General features: G+C 53.0%; 1 protein-coding gene across 20 annotated transcripts in view; it reads left to right on the forward strand.

Moving 5' to 3' along the window:
• The window catches only part of MAP4 (microtubule associated protein 4), a 145774-nt gene that overhangs the window by 47991 nt on the left and 79306 nt on the right, over positions 1–18477 (forward strand). For 18 of the 20 annotated variants that reach the window (XM_077304286.1, XM_077304284.1, XM_077304287.1 and 15 more), the window contains exon 4: positions 3926–3994. The exons of the other annotated variants lie outside the window; for them this stretch is intronic. In XM_077304286.1, the coding sequence (XP_077160401.1) occupies positions 3926–3994 (69 nt within the window). The remainder of the gene's footprint in view (positions 1–3925; positions 3995–18477) is intronic. 20 annotated transcript variants of the gene reach the window in all.

Below are 18477 nucleotides of genomic sequence, written 5' to 3' on the forward strand. Positions count from 1 at the left end.
GATTTAAAAAAAAAGCAGTGTGGTGGAATGGTTAAGAGCAGTGGACTCTAATCAGGAGAACCAGGTTTGAGTCCCCACTCTACCTCCACATGCAGCCAGCTGGCTGACCTGGGGCCAGTCACAGTTCTCTCAGGGCTCTCTCAGCCTCACCCGCTTCACAGGGGGCTTGTTATGGGGATAGGAAGGGAAGGCAACCTTTGAGACTTCATTTAGAGAAAAGTGGGGTATAAAAACCAATTTTTCTCCTCCTTCAATTAACCAATTCAGCTAGCTTGGATAATTTGGGATTCTATCGTATTTTAACTATCTATGAATTAATGTTTAAAGTCACCACATTTTCCCAATTATATGATGATAACCTGTTGTTGTTGCAGTGAGGAATTTGAGAACCACTTTTTAATGGACTTTATGAACATCTTTTGACAAAAGCCCCAGTAATAACCATCTTGGATAATTTGCTGGGGTGCTCCCCATTAAACATTTTGTTACTCTAAGAATAGTGTTCTGGAACTTTTTTTTGGCAAGGGATGATGAGGACACATGGCCAAAATCTGCATCCTTAATGGCCACATTCCCAGCATACAAACTGGTGTGCATGAAACATCTGGCTGTGCTTCTGAAGAGTCAAGTGAAATTGGCAGAGAATTTTTTTCAAAAAATCTTTTATCCTCACATTTATAACAGATGTGACATGACTAAAGAAGTCAAAATATCTGCCGGTCCTTCTCTCTTATCAGTTCATGCGAGAACTTTTGCCATTTTGTAAGCCAAGGGTGGCCAAACTGTGATGCTCTAGATGTCCATGGAGTACAATTACCATGAGCCCCTGCCAGCATCCTGGGCCTCTGGAGTGGCTCAGTTTGGTCACCCCTGCAAATCAGCCTTGGTGCGTACTTGAGAGCAGTCCTTTGGGACACGTTCAGAATCTATCAGCTGTTCAAACGGAGTGAGCTGCAGACTCAGGGTGAGCTTCTTTCCCCCCAACAAACAAACCAGATTTCATTGTTGGAAAAATGGGAACCATCTCTCCTCCTCTGCCTTTCCCCCCATTTATACACGTGGCATACGTTTCCCATTTGAAATAAGGGCACAGTTTTCTCAGTTGAGCTGCCACGGGATCTCAAGGTCTTTCTCGGGTCCAGGCTTCCCGGTGAGATGGCACAGGCCCTCCTACCGCAGGCGGCTGATCAATCCAGTAAGAGCAACAGAGACCTGGAGCCCCTTGTCTGCACTCCCCCCCCGTTTCATACAGTGCCAGAATGAGAGTGTCTGCTGAGAATAGACCTTGAGCATTCATAGGCCGGCACCCCCCCCCCCCCATCCCTGCGGGTTGGACTCCCAGCTCTGCCAGGCCAACTCACTTTGTGGCTTAAACGCCATTATTCCAAATTTGCAAGGCACTTTGGGTTGGCTAATTGGAGTCTTCGACCGGCCACCAGGGGGCGCTGGCTGTATTCTCTTGTGTTGTCCACATGATGAGAGAATGAGCATTCGTTTTATTAATGTCTCTCGTGCATCTTCCTGTGCAAATAAATCCACTTTCAGCCGGCCTTTGTTAAGCGGCTGGGTCAGGAGAAACATGCTTGTACTTGTGTGTCCCGAGTTCATCACTGGTTTAAGTGCCAGTGGCTGAAATTGCCGACACCCTTGTGTCTCCCTGGGTGGCTGGTGTAAGCCCAAAGAGGGACCTGGTCGTCCCCTGGCCTGTGCTTGTGGTTTGCTTCCCCAGCATTGGGCTTTTGAACCCTCTCTGTGTGCCAAGAAGCATTCGTGGATGTTTTGCTTCCCCCGGAGGGCTCGGCTGCTGGATTTAGATCTGCCAGAGCCTGGCAATTCTGAACTCAGCGTATGTCGTATTTAAGTGAAACGGCAGGGCGTTACTTGAGTGAGAGGTTTTAAGATGATCAGTTCTTTTGCAGGGCACACGGCGTTGCTTCCCTAACAGCCAGAAGGGGACATTCCCCTTGTATGGCCTTTCCCTTGCGGTGCACATCTTTTGCATGGTATGCAAAAAAATGCTATGCAGCCGTCTCATTCACTTGTACATAACTGCGCCCCACTTATCTGTGATCAGCCTGTTCCCTCTCAAGCATCAGCTGCTGGGACAAGGACAAGGCCTGTGTAGAGGCTGGGAAGCCCAGACGTTCTTACCTGGTTCCAGGTGACAGACTGGAAGAAGAGATGGGGGGGATACAGCCAGAGCACCTTTGAGACTAACAAACCTAGCAGCAGGGCAGGAGTTTTCATGGGTTGCTGCCCACTTCTGCAGTGACTCCCGACCGCTCCTTCCCTGCCACCAATTGTGTCCGTCTTCATGGTGCTCTTGGGCTCTTTTCTCCTGCTGCAGCCAAGACTCAGGTGGCCGCCCATCTTGATCTGACTTGGTTTGTGGACCAGTTTGCACAGTAAATAGTCTCTAATGGTTTGGACAAGAGTTTATTGCATCAGTGGGACTGTGGGAGAGGGAGGGGAAGATCCACTGAGGACGGGAGCCTCCGTTTGGCAGGGGACCGTTGTGGCAGCTCTCCGGAGGGGACGAGTCGCCCAAACTGGCTTCGGTGCGGGAGAGTTGCAGGTGGCGTGAGGCTTGTGAGCTGCGTGGCTGGCCACATCTGGCAAGGACCGCCGACAACGTCTTGGCTGATTTCCGCCTGCTTGGAGCATCTGTTTTCAGAACTGCAGCATTTGTAAGGGGTTTCCCCCCTCACGACTCTCTGGGGTCCTGAGGCTGCAGAGGGAGTCCAGCCCGTCTCTGTGCGAGTGAGGCAGAGCAGAGCAGAGCAGAGCAGAGCAGCATTCCTGGGTCTGGTCCCCCCCCCCAACACTTCCTTTTGATAGGGTCTTTTGATGACTCTTCTTACAGATCAGCTGTTTTCATTTATAGTGATGCCTTTGAACTTCTATCTTGTTCCCAGATGCTGAAGGGCAGAAATCAGAGTGTGTTTCTAGCACATCTCTGCCCCCCCCCCTCCCCAAAAAATCCATCCCACAAAGGAGTCACTCTGGTTCTCCTTTCCGTTCTCCAGTTGAGCTCCACGACTCCTCTCTGGGTGGGTTGGCCTGACTGGTGTGCAAGGCCTGCGGAAAGAAGCCCCCCCCCCACACTATTGGAGGAGCTACATCAGATCTTTGGACAGCCTGTGTGTGGAAGAGCGTAGCCCATGACAATGCTCTCAACCTCGTACCCCGGGGGTCTGGGGCAGGTGGCTCCAGTGTGTGTGTGTGTGTGTGTGTGTGTGTGTGGAGGGGGAGGGGGGCTTATTACACCAACTTGAATCCTCTGCTTGACGTCCCTTGCTGCAGAGAGTGCTTGGGAGCTACTAGGTTGTGACTTGTACGTGGACTGGAACTCGTGATGCTGCCGTCTTTGGCCCGTCAGAGTCAGTCGTGCCTTCAAAGAGTGGCAGCAGCTCTCCATCTCCATCCGCATCCCCTGCCCCCTGCCCCATTGTCCAGCTGGGGATGCGGGGGATCGAACCTGGGGCCTTCTGCATGCCCAGCAGCCACTCTGCCCCTGAGCCATAGGCTTCCCCTCGGATGTGCTGCTACTCAGGGTGGCTGCTAGTATCTAGAGGAGGAGCCCCTTGAAACTCTCACTGCTGGGGGCCATTTCCCAAAGGAGGGAGGTTGCGGTCCTAGGAGTGCTTAGCAACTTCCTGCATTTCCCCTTGTGCCAACGGAAGGCACCTCCGTGATTCTTCACCCCAGCAACGGGGCATTCTTGAAAAGCTGACTGCAGCAAGTGTCTCTTTCAAAATTCTGGGGCGCATTTAGGGCGGGGCTCCTGCAAATGGAGAAATGCGCCCGCTTGGCCTCCCCCGTCGGGCAGCAAGGGAGGAGGCTGACCTATCCCACAGGGAGCCTCAGAACGGCTGAGAAGACGGCTGCTCCCCACGTATTGTTAAGGCCACCATTTGTCTTTCAGGTACTTTGGCCACTGGACCTGCAGCTGTGGTAGAGAATGGCGATCATGGAATAGAAGGCGGCAGGAAGGGTGAGCACCAGTCCTGCATGCGTGTGTGTGTGTGTGTGTGTGTGTGCCCTTCTGGGCACGTTTGTTCTTCTGGTCTAGAGATGTGCGTCTCTACAGTGTGGACCCATATTGATGTTGTGTGTGTGAGTGTTTGTACGTATATACCGGAAGTGCATGTGGTTTCCACCTAGCAGTTAGGACATTGTAAGAGCCCTCTTGGATCAGACCAGTGGTCCATCTAGTCCAGCCTCCCGTCGCACGCAGGGGCCAGCCAGTTCCTCTGCAGGGCCAGCCACAGGGTAGAGAGGCCGAGGCCTTCCCCTGAGAAGACCCTCAGAAGAGCCCTGCTGGGTCAGACCAGTGGTCCATTCAGTCCAGTCCATTCAGTCCAGCCACACGGGGGTCAGCCAGTTCCTCTGCAGGGCCACCCATAGGGCAGAGAGGCTGAGGCCTCCCCCTGAGGTTGTCTCCCCCTGAGGTTGTCTCTTGACTCTGGGATTCAGAGGATTAGTACCTCTGAATGTGGAGGTTCCCCTCAGTCGACTCAGTTGCCCAGAGATGTAAGAATGCCATTTGCAGCATTGTGACATTCAAGCAGCAACTTTATTAGGTATGTAGCTGGTCCCTTGTCCCTCTGCCAGCAGCTGTAGTCTTGTAAGAGGCCTTGTTGAGCCCTGCAGCCCTCTAGCAAGCCTTCCAGTGAATCGTGCTTCTGACACACACACACAAACACACACACACACCCTCGCATACACAATACTAGAATGCTCAAATGGAACTTCTGACGTGGTCAAAAGTCACCCGCTGCTTTCTTGCTTTCTGGGCTTTGTTCCCTCTCCCAAATGATCACATAAGCAGCCTTGTTAATATTAGTTCATTATAATTCTAAGAGCCATTCCAGTGTCATTCCCAAAGACCGGTAGCACTCACAGTGGCTTCATGTGATCCAGATGTGTATGTGGGTTGTGGACAAGGCCCTGACAGTTCTTCAGAGAGCAACTAGTGAGGGAGCTGCAAGAACTTGTGTTTGTGGGAATTCGCATTTTCTCCTGTATCCCCCTCCCCCATTATTTTGTCTTTACTTCCGGTGGCAGCCTCCATAACCTCCCCCAATGTCCAATTTCCTTCTCTCCTTCCCACCCACCAGCCATCCGACCTTTATCCGCTCCCTTATCTTCAGTTTTGCCTCCCCCCTCCCCCCTGGCAGCTCCTTGCCAGGAAAAATCAGGCCTGAGGAGGCCTTTGGCACATTCCCCTCCATTAGGGATCATTACAAGGGAGGGGGCTGGAACACGTTCCCGAGTTGCTTTGGCCTCCCAAGTCTGTCCATGACCCCCCCCCCAAATGGCTTTGCTATAGAAACCAAGACTTGGAAGGTTCAGTAATAGTGTTGTAGTTGCCTAGCAACCTTCCAAAATGGCGACTGACTGAGCTACTGGTGTATACATTATTTTAAGAAATTTTAATCTCCCCGTGTAAGTTTTGTTTTAAGACTGGAGATTTCCCCGCAATCTGGGACTTGATGTTTGTAGAGAAATCACTCCTGTCTGTTCTTAGCTTTTATTCCGTAGAACTGTTGATTCACACCGTAACATTGTTCAGAATTAGATATATGATGCTAAGTGAAATTAGGGACAGTAGAAATGCAAGGTTTGTAGGTCTAGTTTCTACAAATATTGTGTTTGATTTTGTTTTTTGACCCACCCCCACGCCCCCTCGTGCTGCCCGAAAGGTTTCCTTTGACTTCCTGCCTGTCCAGAGACCTGGAAAGCTTTCCTGGCGAGGAGAGAGAACCTTCCCTGCCCGGGCCCTGCATGGCTTCACCTTAGGGAGTTTTATGGCTATCTTGCGCCAGTCTCTTTTGAGGGGGGAGGAGGAGGAGATGTGGAGATGAAGATATATGTGGCTGTTCTCTCACACTCGGCCTGTGTCTCAAGGGGAGGGAGGGAGAGCTGGGCCTTTGTTGGTGTCTTAGTCCTGGCCGCCATGGGGGGGGGGGTAGAAAAGTCAAATTGCACAGCTTTATACAAGCCAGAATAATTAGTGTTTCCTAAGGGAAAGAGGCAGATGCAGTGCAGTTTTAGATAATAGCCGCTCTGACGAGTAGCAGCTCTCCATGCATCAGGGTGCCGCGGCTAGCAAAATGGGAGCAGGTCCTGGGAGCCAACTTGACATAGTGGCGAGGAGCAGACGGACTCTAATCTGGCAAGCCAGGTTTGATTCCCCACTCCTCTTTCCCATGCAGCTAGCTGGGAGAACTTGGACCAGTCACAGTCCTGTTGGAACTGTTCTCAGTGCAGTTCTGTCAGAGCTCCCTCAGCCCCACCTACCTCAAAGAGTGTCTGTTGTGGGGAGAGGAAGGGAAGGTGATTGTAAGCTACTTTGAGACTCCTTTGGGTAGTGAAAAGCGGGGTATAAAAGCCAACTCTTCTTCTGTGGGTGAAATCCTATGGATACCCTTGAAGGAGAATGGCTGCACCTGGCCAGCTGCTCACCTGTGATTTCTGGCCGCATCCTATAGTCCGTCCCATGGGGACCGATCCTGTTCCTTGTCTCTTTGTTTGGTGTTCTGAGGACGTCGCTGCTGCATTTCCTTCTCTGGTGTGCCCTTGTCCCTGGCATTGCTCATCTGGCTGCTTGCAAGACCTTGCGTGGTTGCTCTTGTGAACAGCATGGAATCATAGAGTTGGAAGGGTCCTCCAAGGTCATCTAGTCCAACCCCCTGCAGAATGTAGGAAATTCACAACTCCCTGTCAATCCACAGTCTTGTCTACTCAGAATGGCAGGGGCTCTCCAGGGTCTCAGACCCCTATAAATGGAGGTGCTGAGGATCGAACGTGGGACCTTCTATGTGCCAAGTTGATGCTGTACTACTCTGAGCCACAGTCCCTCCCTGAATATAGGATTCTTCCCTTGGCCCATCTAGCCCACCTAGGGACGGCAGCAGCACCCCCAGGGTCTCAGGCAGAAGTTTGCTTGATCCTTTTAACAGAAGATGCTGAAAATTGAATCTGCAGCCTTCTTCAGGCAAAGAATGCTTTTGTCAGGCTGTAGCCCCTGCCCACCATCAAGGGTCTCAGTGAAGTGTCCTGGGAGGCCTCCCCAGGGATGAAACAGCCTAGCTGGAGAGAGAGAATGGACATTGCTTTTGCTTTTAATTTTTTCTGTGTTTCTTTATAACTATAAAATATATATGAGAGGCCAGGGATCCCAAGCTCTTTGTCCGCAGGCTCCATAAGAGGTGGCTTGGAGAGAAAAGAAGCATGCAGAACCATCTGAGTTTGAGATTTATTCACCCAGGATCAGTAACGCTTCAGGAAAGCAAAATTTATTTTAATAAGCAACCAGAAACAAGTCCCTGGAAGAAGAAGAAGAAGAAGAAGAAGAGCTCATTTTTATACCCTCCTTTTCCCTCCTCGAAGGCGTCCCAAAATAGCCTACAAGCACCTTTCTCTTTCTCTCCCCACACAACAGGCACCCTGTGAGGGAGGTGGGGCTGAGAGAACTGATCTGTGAGAACAGCTCTAACAGGACTGTGACTTGACCAAGATTGCTCAGCTGGCTGCACATGGAGGAGTGAGGAATGAAACCCAGTTCTCCAGAATAGAGAACCAGATTAGTCTGCTGCTCTGAACTACCAAAACACGCTGGCTCTTGAGTACAAGCCTTTGATGGGGTTGAGTTTCAAGATCTCCCTGATGCCTCAGGAAGGCTGGTGGTGGATTGCATGCTTGATTTGCCTGTCTGAGGTCCCCGGTTCCCAGCAGGACGGGGCCTCTTGCTTGAGAGTGCAGAGCAAACTGCTGCAGGTCAGGGAGGAGACAAAGTGTCTGGCCGGCCACCTTGGGCCTGCTGAGTCTCCAGATGCCCTTCTGGAAGGCCGCTTGCTTTTATTGGAGAAGTCAGAGTCCGCACTTTGCATATGCTCACAGGCACAGTTTTTGGCAGAGACACTTGGGAACCAGGGCGGTCACCCTTTATACCTGGACCACGGGGAGAAGGCAATGAACTGCTTGGGGGAGGACCGGGCATTCACACAGGATGGCTAGATGGGAAAAGCCTTTGATAAAGGGTGTGTGTGTGAAGGCTCCTACATTGGCTCTTTCTCCCAGCTGCGAGGGCCACCTTGAAAGGAGGGAAGGAGGAGGTTAGGAGAGAAGTGAAAACCGAAGGGGGAAAAGGGAGGGGGGGCAGCGAGGGACCAGAGCGGGGCAGGAGCTGCAGGAGATCTAAGAAGAGGGTGTGGGGGGCTCATGACCCATGGCTTCTGCACAGCAGCTCGGAGGAGATATCTGGGAAGTGCTGCTGCTGGGTTGGTTAGGTGTGTGTTGTGTTGTTGTGTGTCCCATGGCTACGGCCGCTGTCTGTTGGGGTGTTCAGGGAACAGTTCCTGGGCAGGGCTGAACGAAGGTGGATGCCCGCCCCTCCTGCAGAGGTTGACGATGCCCCCGGGTTGTGGGATAAACCTCTGCGGAGTGGGGCGGGCAAGTCCTTGGAGACAGAGAGCTCCCCAGCCCCCTCCCCGGGATTCTCTCGCTGCTGTCACCCGTGAGGGGGGGCCGGGGGCCGGACTGGGGGGCAGCCAGCCCTGTCGGAATCCCCGAGGAGGACTCGGCCTTCCATTTCAGCCAGGATGATGCGGCAGGAACTGCCTCCCACGCTGCAGCATGGGTCTCTTGTCCAAGTGCACCTCGTCCCCTCGTCTCTTGTCTGCTGCTGGCTGTCCACAGGGAATATGTTGCTTGACTGTGCACTAATGTTGGTGTTTACTAACGACTTAATGCTTTTATGCCCCTTCCCACCCCCTCCCTCTCTCCCGTCGTCTCCTGCCCCCCCCTTCTCTCTCTCTCTTTTCCTCCTAGAAGCCTAGACTCTGGGGCTGCTACCGACACAAGACCAGTGTGCTTCCCTTCCCACCATTACACTTCTCTAAAACCAAAAACCACCACACACAACCCCTCCTCCGCATTTTGCAGAGCTCTTCTTAACCTGGGCCTTTGGGGGGCTGAAGAACCGAGAGGATGGACCAAGTGTTGGCCGGGCCACTGCCACCGTCGGCCTCTTCCTCCTCCTCCTCCTCCTCCTCCTCCTCCTCCTCCTCCTCCCTGTCTCTGCTCTGCAGTTCTTATTGAACCCCTCCTTGGGTGCCTGTCAGGAGTTGAAACTGCACTTTTTAAAACAGCCATGAGCTTCTCTCTTTTGAAATTATGTTCCTTTTTTCCATTGTTAATGCAGTCACCTTTTGCATTTCGAAGAAATCCCTCCTAATGCATGGGGTGGGGGGGCTCCCCTCTTTGCCTGCTCAGTCCCGCGCATGCATCCATTTGGGCTTTCAGCTAGAGGACCTTTTCCGTCCCCCTCCATCCGCTCCTCCCCCTTCCATCCTTCCCGCTGTGCTAAAAGTCACTCCAGAGAAGGGACTGGATTTAACGTTGCTGCTCTCTCCTCCTGCCCTGGTTTTGGAACAGGTTATTCCTTCCTTTCAAATGCCTTTGAACAGTTATTCCGAAATCTGCATTTGACTGTGCATTAAAGAAAAGGAGCCCAAGTATTATCAAAGGGTTCTTCAAAAGGGGAGCTGTCGCTCGTCAGCTGTTGACGATGCCCGAGCACCTTGATCCTGTTTGTGCCGCTCACATCAAGCTTGTCGCGCCAGACGGGATTCTGCTTCCACGGGAGTTTGTGAGGGGCGGGCGGGGCCTACCTTTGTGGCAGGCTGATCTGATGCAAATTCCTCTCCTCTTGCCGGCTGGCAGGAGGAGAGGAAACACTGCCGAAAGTACAGAGAGCGACATCAGACATGTCAAAATCACTAATGAAATAATTATCTGACAAGGCTGCCGCCAGAGCGGGAAGGAATTGTCTCTTTGAACTCCTCCTGATCTGTCTGTGGGTTGAGCTTGTCACTTGCAATTTCGGCGGCTGCCCTCTCTGGGATACAAATTGGCCCCTCTGCGCAGGAGAGAGCGCTCTCCGAATGGGCACAGAGTTGTAAATCCAAGGTTTCCTTTGCCCTGCAAGGCAGAGTTTTCTCTCCTTCACTCTCCCTTTATTCGAAGCCTAGCTGAGTTGTGTCCCCACTGCCTCATGCGCTGCCTCAGAAAAGGATGTGCCTGCTGCAGCATACAGAGGAGCCTGGGTTCAAACGGAGAACACTCTTGCTCTTAGAAAGGCCAGATGTCAAACATTGCCTGGGCTAAGATGAGGCTGACTCTGCATGCCATGCTTCTTGCGCATCAGTCCCCTTTGCAGCTCACGAGGTAGGGAGGGGCATCATTCCTCTTTGCAGCCATCTGCAGAGGTAGGGAGGGGCTCTTGCTGGACAAGGAATATTATGCTTGACAGAGCATTTTGCGAAGGCCAGGCAAATCAAATGCTGATGCGCTGTCCTCACTTGTCCCCCGTGAGGAAGGGCCAGAGCGGCTTCTGCTATCAGGAGAAAGCAGAACTCTACTCTCTGCTCTTTCACTCCTTGCCCTGCAGCTTTTGAGTGCACCTGGCTTGTCCCAAGCAGAACTTGCTAGTGGCAGGCCAGGAAACACACAACCGTCCAGTACTGGCCTAGTGGAGCTCTTGAGCCAGAAAAGCACTCCAGCCTTCCTTTGGGCCTTTCTGGGGCTTCCTGGAAGGCGGCTGGCCAGGTCCGGCCATTCCCTCTTGGCTACTGTTGTTCGGAGCCATCCCATGACCGTGGCAGTAGGCATGTCTTATCTGGCCACCATTTTGTGCCTGCCCTTCAGCTAGTGGTGGTGCACCAGTTGTGTCAGGCTGTGTGCAAAAGCATTATGGGGTTGACTTCCATAAGGAGCTGCCAGCTCCCCAGGTGTGTAATGTGGGATCTCAGCACTGGCATGCTGCTAGTTGAAGTCCTCAGGAGATCTGCAGTCACAGCATCACTGACTTCGCTAGCCCAGTGTAAGCACAGGACTCAGCACGATCCCTGCGTAAAATGGCTTGCATAGAGAAGAGCATGGCTTCTGAAACCGTTGGACACGGGTCCCACTACTAGAATGTGCATCGGGACAGGGAGGTCTTGGGCCTTGTCTCAGGAAGCAGGGGCCATGCTTCTTCCTGCCCCTCTGCCTCATTCGCTTTGAAGCTGCCTGCCCTCAAGCAGTGGCATCTCTTAGTTAGCCTTGACAGGCCAGTGAGGTGCTGAGAGCCAGGCCCTCTTGCAGTAACTTTGGACCCTTCTCGCCACAGAATTTTGGAGCTTCTAGTCCAGCTTCTTGCCCCCGGATGGCCTTTTAATGTGCTCCTAGAGAAAGCACACAAAAGTATCCTGTCAAGAACTGGTGAAAGAGACTCAACATCAAAAACACCCCTGGGCCTTAAAAAGCAGCTATAATCTGTAAAAACCGTGCAGCTAGAAGAATGAGAGCAATCCCCAAGGAATACTAGAGGCTCGATAGTCCAGTGGCACCTTTAAGACCAAGAAAGTTTTATTCTGTATATACCAGCATTGTGCCCAGAATTCAACTTGGTTGGTCTTAAAGGTGCCACGGGACTCAAACTTGAGTCTGCTACTCCAGACCAGCATGGCTACCCCCCCCCCCCACCTATAGGATTGAGTGTAAATTGAGGTCAGAATCTAGAAGTCTTAAGAATAGTGTTTAAGAGGGCAAGCTAGGATAAAGTTAATATTTGCAACTAGACAGAACAATCCCCATAGTTTGGGGAGGGGAAGCTGAGGGATATGCGACCCCTGCCTCCCCATGAAACGGTCTCATTGCAGCTTCAGAACGGGAGAGCTGTTTGGCTGCTTTGTGTCCAGTTGCGAAGCAGGAAGTGAGGCCTGGCACCTCAGGGCCTGGTGGAGAGGGATGCCCAGCATCCCCGGTGTGGTCAGGGCTGAGAAACTCTTCTGGCCTCTTCAGGCACCCAGGCTGTGGGAGCAGAGCTAGTCGGATGGGTCGGTTGTCCCCGAATGTGTTCCCAGTGCAAGTTCGGCCGGCTCACCTGGGGTCTCCCGCAGGCCTCGAGGCGGTCAGTCAGGTGCCTGCTTCCAAGCTACGGGGAAGTCGTGGTGGTTGCAGCATTTGCATTGTTTTGAAGGGGCTCCGCATATCGGCCACACGGGCGAGGAGCTGGCTTGGTGGTTTGCAAGAAGAAAAGACTCTGGAGGGAAAGCTTGAGTGTGTTTCTGCAGTTCTCCAGCGCAGACGTCCTGAAAGTTGAGTTGAGAGAGGCTGCCGGAAACGTTCTAGCTCTGCAGCAGGGGTGCCTTTTGGGGGGCTTGACGTGGCCGGCCAGCCACCAGGGTGGGCCTCCTGCAGCGGGACCGTTGTGGGGGCCTCCAGCTGCTGGGCCAGCCAGGGGCTCCGTTGCTTCGCTAGACCAAAGAGATGCGTCCCCGTTTTCTTTGGTTTCTTCATCATTCCATCTCGCATGTGTTTTTTCTAATATGATTTTTTCCTTCATGTTTACTTTTTCTCTTTCTTTGAGTTTACAAAATTTGCAGAAGTTGATGCCTTAAACATAGATCGTATCGTCCCTTTAGCCACTGCTGAGCGGCTGCCCTTTTCTAGAAAAAATGCATTTTGCTTTTCTTTGTCCCACGCATGTGCAGTGGAGACAGTTCAGAACCCCAGCCTTGGTCCTCTCTGATTTGTTGCACCTTTCCTTGCATCTCTTCTGGCAGTCCCCAAGTGCACTTCTCTGATCACGGGGCCCGTTCCTTTCTTTTAAAGCTGCAGACCCTTATACTGTGTTGCTTAGTTGCTGGAAATAATCCCGGGATGCGTCTACGGTGTTTTGTAACCCATGTCGCTGTCTGTGTCGGTCTAATACGCTGACCCTGTACCACTTTGCTGAATTAACACTAATAAACGTGTGTGCTAACCTCTCCGCTGTCTTGTAGTCTCTTGGTAGAAATATGTCTGACATGTTTGACCCTTTCTCCGCCAATTCTTCCGGAGTTCTGTTGCCTGCGATATTGGAGTCATTATTTGGGCTAAACTTTTAAAAAACGACAGGCTAGCTCCTCCTTGAGTGTGCCTGTTCCCTGTGCTTATGCACCAGGACTAGTAGTGATTGGGGGGAGGGGAGGGGGCAGGGCTGGCAATTAGAGTGTCACATGACTCTCCCCAGGGTTGGCAGGTGGCAGGGGAGGGGGAGGCCTGCTCCTGGACAGCGAGATTGGACCCAGGGGACCGAAAAACGTCCCCTCCTTGGGAAGGGGTCTGTGGGACAGAGGGCAGGTTGAAGTGAACTCGAAAACCATTTTGGATGGAATATACGTTCAAAGGTCGTAATCCCTAGTTGACCCTGGAGAAGCGGACACAAGACCCCAAATGCAGAGACAGCACTGAAATGCGGCAGGTGAGAACTCAGAGCCAGGAGGGAAGCGGATAGGCTCCCTGGTCTGTCTGTCACAATCCGCTTTGCCCAGCCAGGCTGTGGGCGTGGCTCGTGTAGCTGGCTCACAGCGTGGCCTTGCGTGGCGCCTCCTTCCACTGGAGGCAGTGGATGTTTCATCTGGGCCCGAGAGCAAAGCTCCAAGGGTCCAGTGGCACCTTGAAGACCCCTAAAGTCCTAGAATGACACGTGGTCGGTCTCCAAAGGGCCCCTGGACTCAGACCAGCGTGGTGACACGCCTGATTCCTCTGGATCCTGGGCATGTTATTTGAGTCTCTCCGGTTTAGTAGAGGAAAAGCTGGAGGAGGCGACACCAACTGTGCTCTGGACAAGGAGCCGCCAAGCTGGAGAGGAAGCTGCTTATAAACTGTGAATCTGATGCCCTTTTTGGCAGCTGCTATGCTCATTACCAATTTATACTCTTAAGTGCAAAAACTGGTACCAGGAATCAACCCAAACTGCGGGCCTCATTGAAATTGTTTTGACTGTTCTATTTATATATCCTGCTTGTTGACCACAAAAGCCTCACAATGCTGTGAAAATGCCTTGTTGCTTTCAGCCTGTTGCTGAGTAAATACTTTGGCCTGAAAGGCCACCTCCGGGAGGAAAACCTAAACTTCTTCTGCATTTCTCCAGAGGGTCAGACTGGACCTCATAGGCTTAAGTTGTCAGTTCCTCATGGTAGGAAGGGCTGGACAGTGGGACTAGTAACCTGGGCTGGAGTGTCCCTCACTGGAGGAGTAGAAAAGAGCCAGAGCCTGGGAGCACCTTGAAGACTAACAGAATTGGTGGCAGGAGAGGAGCTCTCGTGCGTCACAGTCCTCTGCTTTACATACTTCAGGTGCCGAAGAAGTGAGCAGGGACTCATGAAAGGCCTTCCGCTGTCACTGGACTCTGGCTCTTTTCTGCTAATACAGACTGACTCAAACGGCTGCCCTTCTTGACTGATCACTGGAAAAGATCTTCAGGTAGAGATGAGACAGCTGATCATGGAATGATAGAGCTGGAAGTGGAGATAGAGGCCATCTAGGCCAACCCCCTGTTCAGTCAACCCAAAGCGTCCCTGACAAGAGTTCATCCAACCCCTGCTGGAAGACGGCTGATGAAGGGGAGCTCCCCACCTCCTGAGGCAGCCCCTTCCACTGCTGAACTAGACTCATACTCTTATGACAGATTCCTCCCATCTCCACCCGTAATTGTGAGTCCTGCTCTGGGGCCCACAGTGGATCTCCTGCACCAGTCAAGGGATTGGATGAGGTGACCTGGAAGCCATCTTTTCCTTGAATTCTTGCAGGACTCCTTGGAGTCAAGCTCTATCCTGCCACAGATGTTGGTTTTCAACCTCTTTTAAAAAATTTGTCTTTTTGTACTTGGTAATTGGTAAGACAAGGTGCCTTAAACCTGGGCCTCTGGAGAAGGACGGAAGGTACTGGGGAGGTCAGCAGGTGAAGTCACTTTTGGGTAGGAGACCGAGGAGCCCTGTGTATGGAGCCTTGACTTCTCTTGGCGTCCAGGTTGAGGCAGGGGCCAGCCAAGCACTGTTGGAATGGTTAACCCCCCAGTGGCCAGAGCTGAACTGGGGTTATTCGCAGGGGTGGGAGCCGTCACGGCGACCTCGCAGAATCCTGCACAGTCTTCTAGTGGGCCTCGGTCTCAAGCAGCCCTCTGAGCTGTGCTACTGCTTGACCTTTCTGTCTCGTGTGCCCTTGAGGTGCTGGGGGAGACCACGCAGCCCTTGGAAGCCAGTCTCTCTCCTTTATGGACCCCCAGGCAACGGTAGGAGCTCCTGGTGGCTCCGTCCTCACTGGATTTAAACTCTTGGGCTGACCCCAAGGCCTTCTGCTTGCGTGGCTCCTGAGGTGGGAGCAAGCAAAGGCCTCCCCTGGAGACCTTGGTAGGGAGCGGGCAGTGCCCATCAGTCTGGTTCAGGGGCTCCCTGTGAATCCGCACCAGACCTAAATCAGAAGTGGCTCAAGGCCCAAGTTCAAAACCACGTGCTCAGGCTCCAGGCTGCCTGGAAGCCCTCTGCCCAAGCATAATTCTGCTGCGTGAAAAGCCTGGGGCCAGCAGGTCGGCTCTGGCCTTGGATTGGGACGAATCTTGGGCTTTGCATTCAGCCTGGCCCCGTAGCTTGCTTGACCCAGCTAGTCTCTCTCCCCTTAGTCCGGTGCAGAGCTGTCAAAACTCACTTGTCCCGAGGGCCACCTCTGACGTAAAGTCACTTTGTCGGGCTGGGCTGGGCGTGCCATGAAACGTAAGGCAAACCCGGTGGGCACTTTCCTTTCTTAACACCTGAGCATTCCTACAGCATCTTCTGACGCTGCCCTCCCGCTCTCACTGCCCCCTCCTCATTCGCACCGGGGCCGTGTGCAGGGGCAGGAAGGCACAGCCTCTGCCACAAAGGGAGGGCCAGTTGCTCCTGGGCGGGATCAGAGTCTTCTGGGCCGCATGTTTGCCCCCCCCCCGAACTCGCCTGGGAGCAGGTCAGACTCCGCTGACTGGGATATGAGCAGATCGGTGGGACGCTGCATCTCGGCTGCGTGACTCATAGGCTTCGGCGTGCTCCTGAAAGGTGCCCGGGGGGCAGACAGAAAAGCCGGCAGAAAAGAAGTTGTCAAGAGTTGGCCTCCGAAGGCACCTCGACACCTCTCCGACTGAGATTTGTTGTGATGACAGAGCGGAGAAGGCGCCGTCTGTCAACACGGGTGGGCACTGCCCTCTCGAGTTGCCGTGGAGTTGGGCCTGCTCCTCGTTTCCGCAGTAGAGATGTGGCCGCATCATCTTAAATGTAGAAATTCTTCTCTGCTCTGGCTGGCTCTTTGTTTCGTTTGGCCCTGGTTAGCCTCTCCTGCCCCAGATCCACTCGCACAGGGAATGGGCCAGTCTCGTGCTCTGGACGCTCTGAGTTCATTGCTTCCTTGACTTCCTATTCCCTCTTCGCGATATTTTCTGTAATTTTGACCCCGGTTGCATTATGTAAGGCGATAAGAGGATGCCGAGATACCCAACAAGGTCCCACTTATCCCTTAATGCGAGGGGCCTCGGAAGGTCCACCAGCAGGACCAGGACTCAGAAGCCCTCCCACTGCTGCCCCCCCCAAGCTCCAAGACAGAGTGTTCCCTCTATCCCGAATGTCCAAGAGCCACTGGTGGGCCTCTCATCCCCTCGTGAACGAAGCCGCCTATGCTTGTTGCTGCCGCCACTTCTGCCGCAGTGAATCCCATGTGCTAATTGCCCTTTGGGTGAAGAAGTACGTCCTTTGATCGATTCTAAGCCTGCTGCTCATTAATTTCATGGAGTGCTCCTGTATTGCAGGGGTGGCCAAACTGTGTCTCTCCAGACGTCCCTGGTCTGCAGTTCCCATGGGGCTCATGGGAAATGTAGTCCACAGACCTCTAGAGAGACACAGTTTAGCCACCCCTGCTGTATTGTGTCAAAGGGAGGAAAGGACTTCGTTCTCTGCCTTCTCTATCCCGTGCATAATTTTGTAAACCTCTCGTGTCACCCCTCAGCCGTCACTTCCTCAGGCTAAGAGATCTGGGCTGGCAGGGGCTTGGGCGAGCCAGAGTCCTCGTCCGGCACTCCCCTGCCTGGCTAGGGATGGATTCACCTTGAGGATGGAGAAAAAATTCCTGGCCTCGCTTTGTCCTTGTTTCTTCCTGTGGTTTACATGTTTTTCTTCTCTCTCTGTTCTTCTCCCTTGGTATAAATGCAGCTGCCCTCTTAGCCTCTCACTGATTGGTTTCCTCCCGTGCTTAGAGTGGTGCTCTGAGTAAATCTGTTGGGCTTCCCGGCCGTGGGAGACCTGCTGCCTTTGCCGCAGAATAGCGTGGCTTGCCCTCTGGAGTTTGTCCACGAGTGTTCTCAAGACCCTTTTTGGTGAGCCTAAACTTCCTCTGCTCATCACTTCCATAAGCTCTGGGGCTCGGAACAGGCCGATGCGCCCAGCGGGGGAACGCCTGCTGCGCCCGGGAGCTCGGATGCAAAACATGAATGCGTCACTGGCCTGACTGGGGCTGTCAGAGGCAGACAGAAAAGGCCTTTTGCCTCCTGGAGACGACGACTGGGATGTGGGTTCTTGCTAGCCAGTGACGGAGGGTTTTTTCTTTGTTACAAAAAAGATTGTTTATATAACTGCAGGTTACGAAAAACCAGTTGCCACCAAGCAGCAAGTCTCCATCTCTACTGACAATTGAACAAGGTCTACTCCTACAGTTTCACTGTGCTACTCCATGAAGTGCTTCTATACGACTGTTTTCTCCGTCTCCGTAGTTACCTGGTGTTTCCTCAGCCAGAGTTCAGTAAATGATGTTTTCAGCGGCCTACAATTAACGTTGCAGATGTCGCCCAACTAAGAGATGGCTGCTCTGCTTGGCTAAATTACACTGACCCTTTCTGAAGAAGCCTCAGAATGGATGTTTATTATCGATCCCTTCTTTTTCATGGCTAAGATGAGCCGGTGACGTGGCACCAAGCAGGACAGGGATGGCTGGAGTGCCTCTGGGCGCCCCTTTCTCTGGTGGGTTTTAGCGGCCGCTAGCTCCCCGGTTCTCAGGGTGTTCCTGGGAGGTAGGCCAAGCCCAGGTGCCTCAAAGTGTAAAGGGACTGAGGCTGCTGGCCCCAGCCAAGGTCAGCCCCAGAAAGAGGGAAAACAAAGAGGCCTCATGCTTGACCACCTGGCAGGAAGAGTCAAGATTCCCAGACGGAGCCCTTGTCCAGCCTGACTTCTGCTGCTCAGGGTCTCTTGCCTTGCTGCCTTACCTTTTCAAGGTCGTCTTTGTTTGGAAAGCCACCGGATGCCTCTCGTGCCATCCCCACCTTGCAGGGTGCTTGGCTCGCGGAGGCAGAGTGAATGGGAGGGAGGCCAACGCAGGGCGCTGGAAATCCACTTCTCAGCCGAAACCTTTGCTTTTAGCGCATCCTGGTGAGGAATGCACCGTCACCGTTTCCGGAAAGAGGCTGCTTCTTTTTGACCTTGGAAGGCTTCGGTGCTCCTGTGTCTTTCAGAAATAGCTCCGCAAGAGAACTCCTTGGAGGATGGAGCAAAAGAAGCTTGAATTCTTGCGTACGTGTCGAGCTCTCTGCCTTCCCTCCTTTGCGGCAACCCTCTAAAAGCCTGACTCCCTGGCCCCCGGCAGCCACGGCGC

This window comes from Paroedura picta, chromosome 11, assembly GCF_049243985.1.
Source record: "Paroedura picta isolate Pp20150507F chromosome 11, Ppicta_v3.0, whole genome shotgun sequence".
Taxonomy (NCBI): Eukaryota; Metazoa; Chordata; class Lepidosauria; order Squamata; family Gekkonidae; genus Paroedura; species Paroedura picta.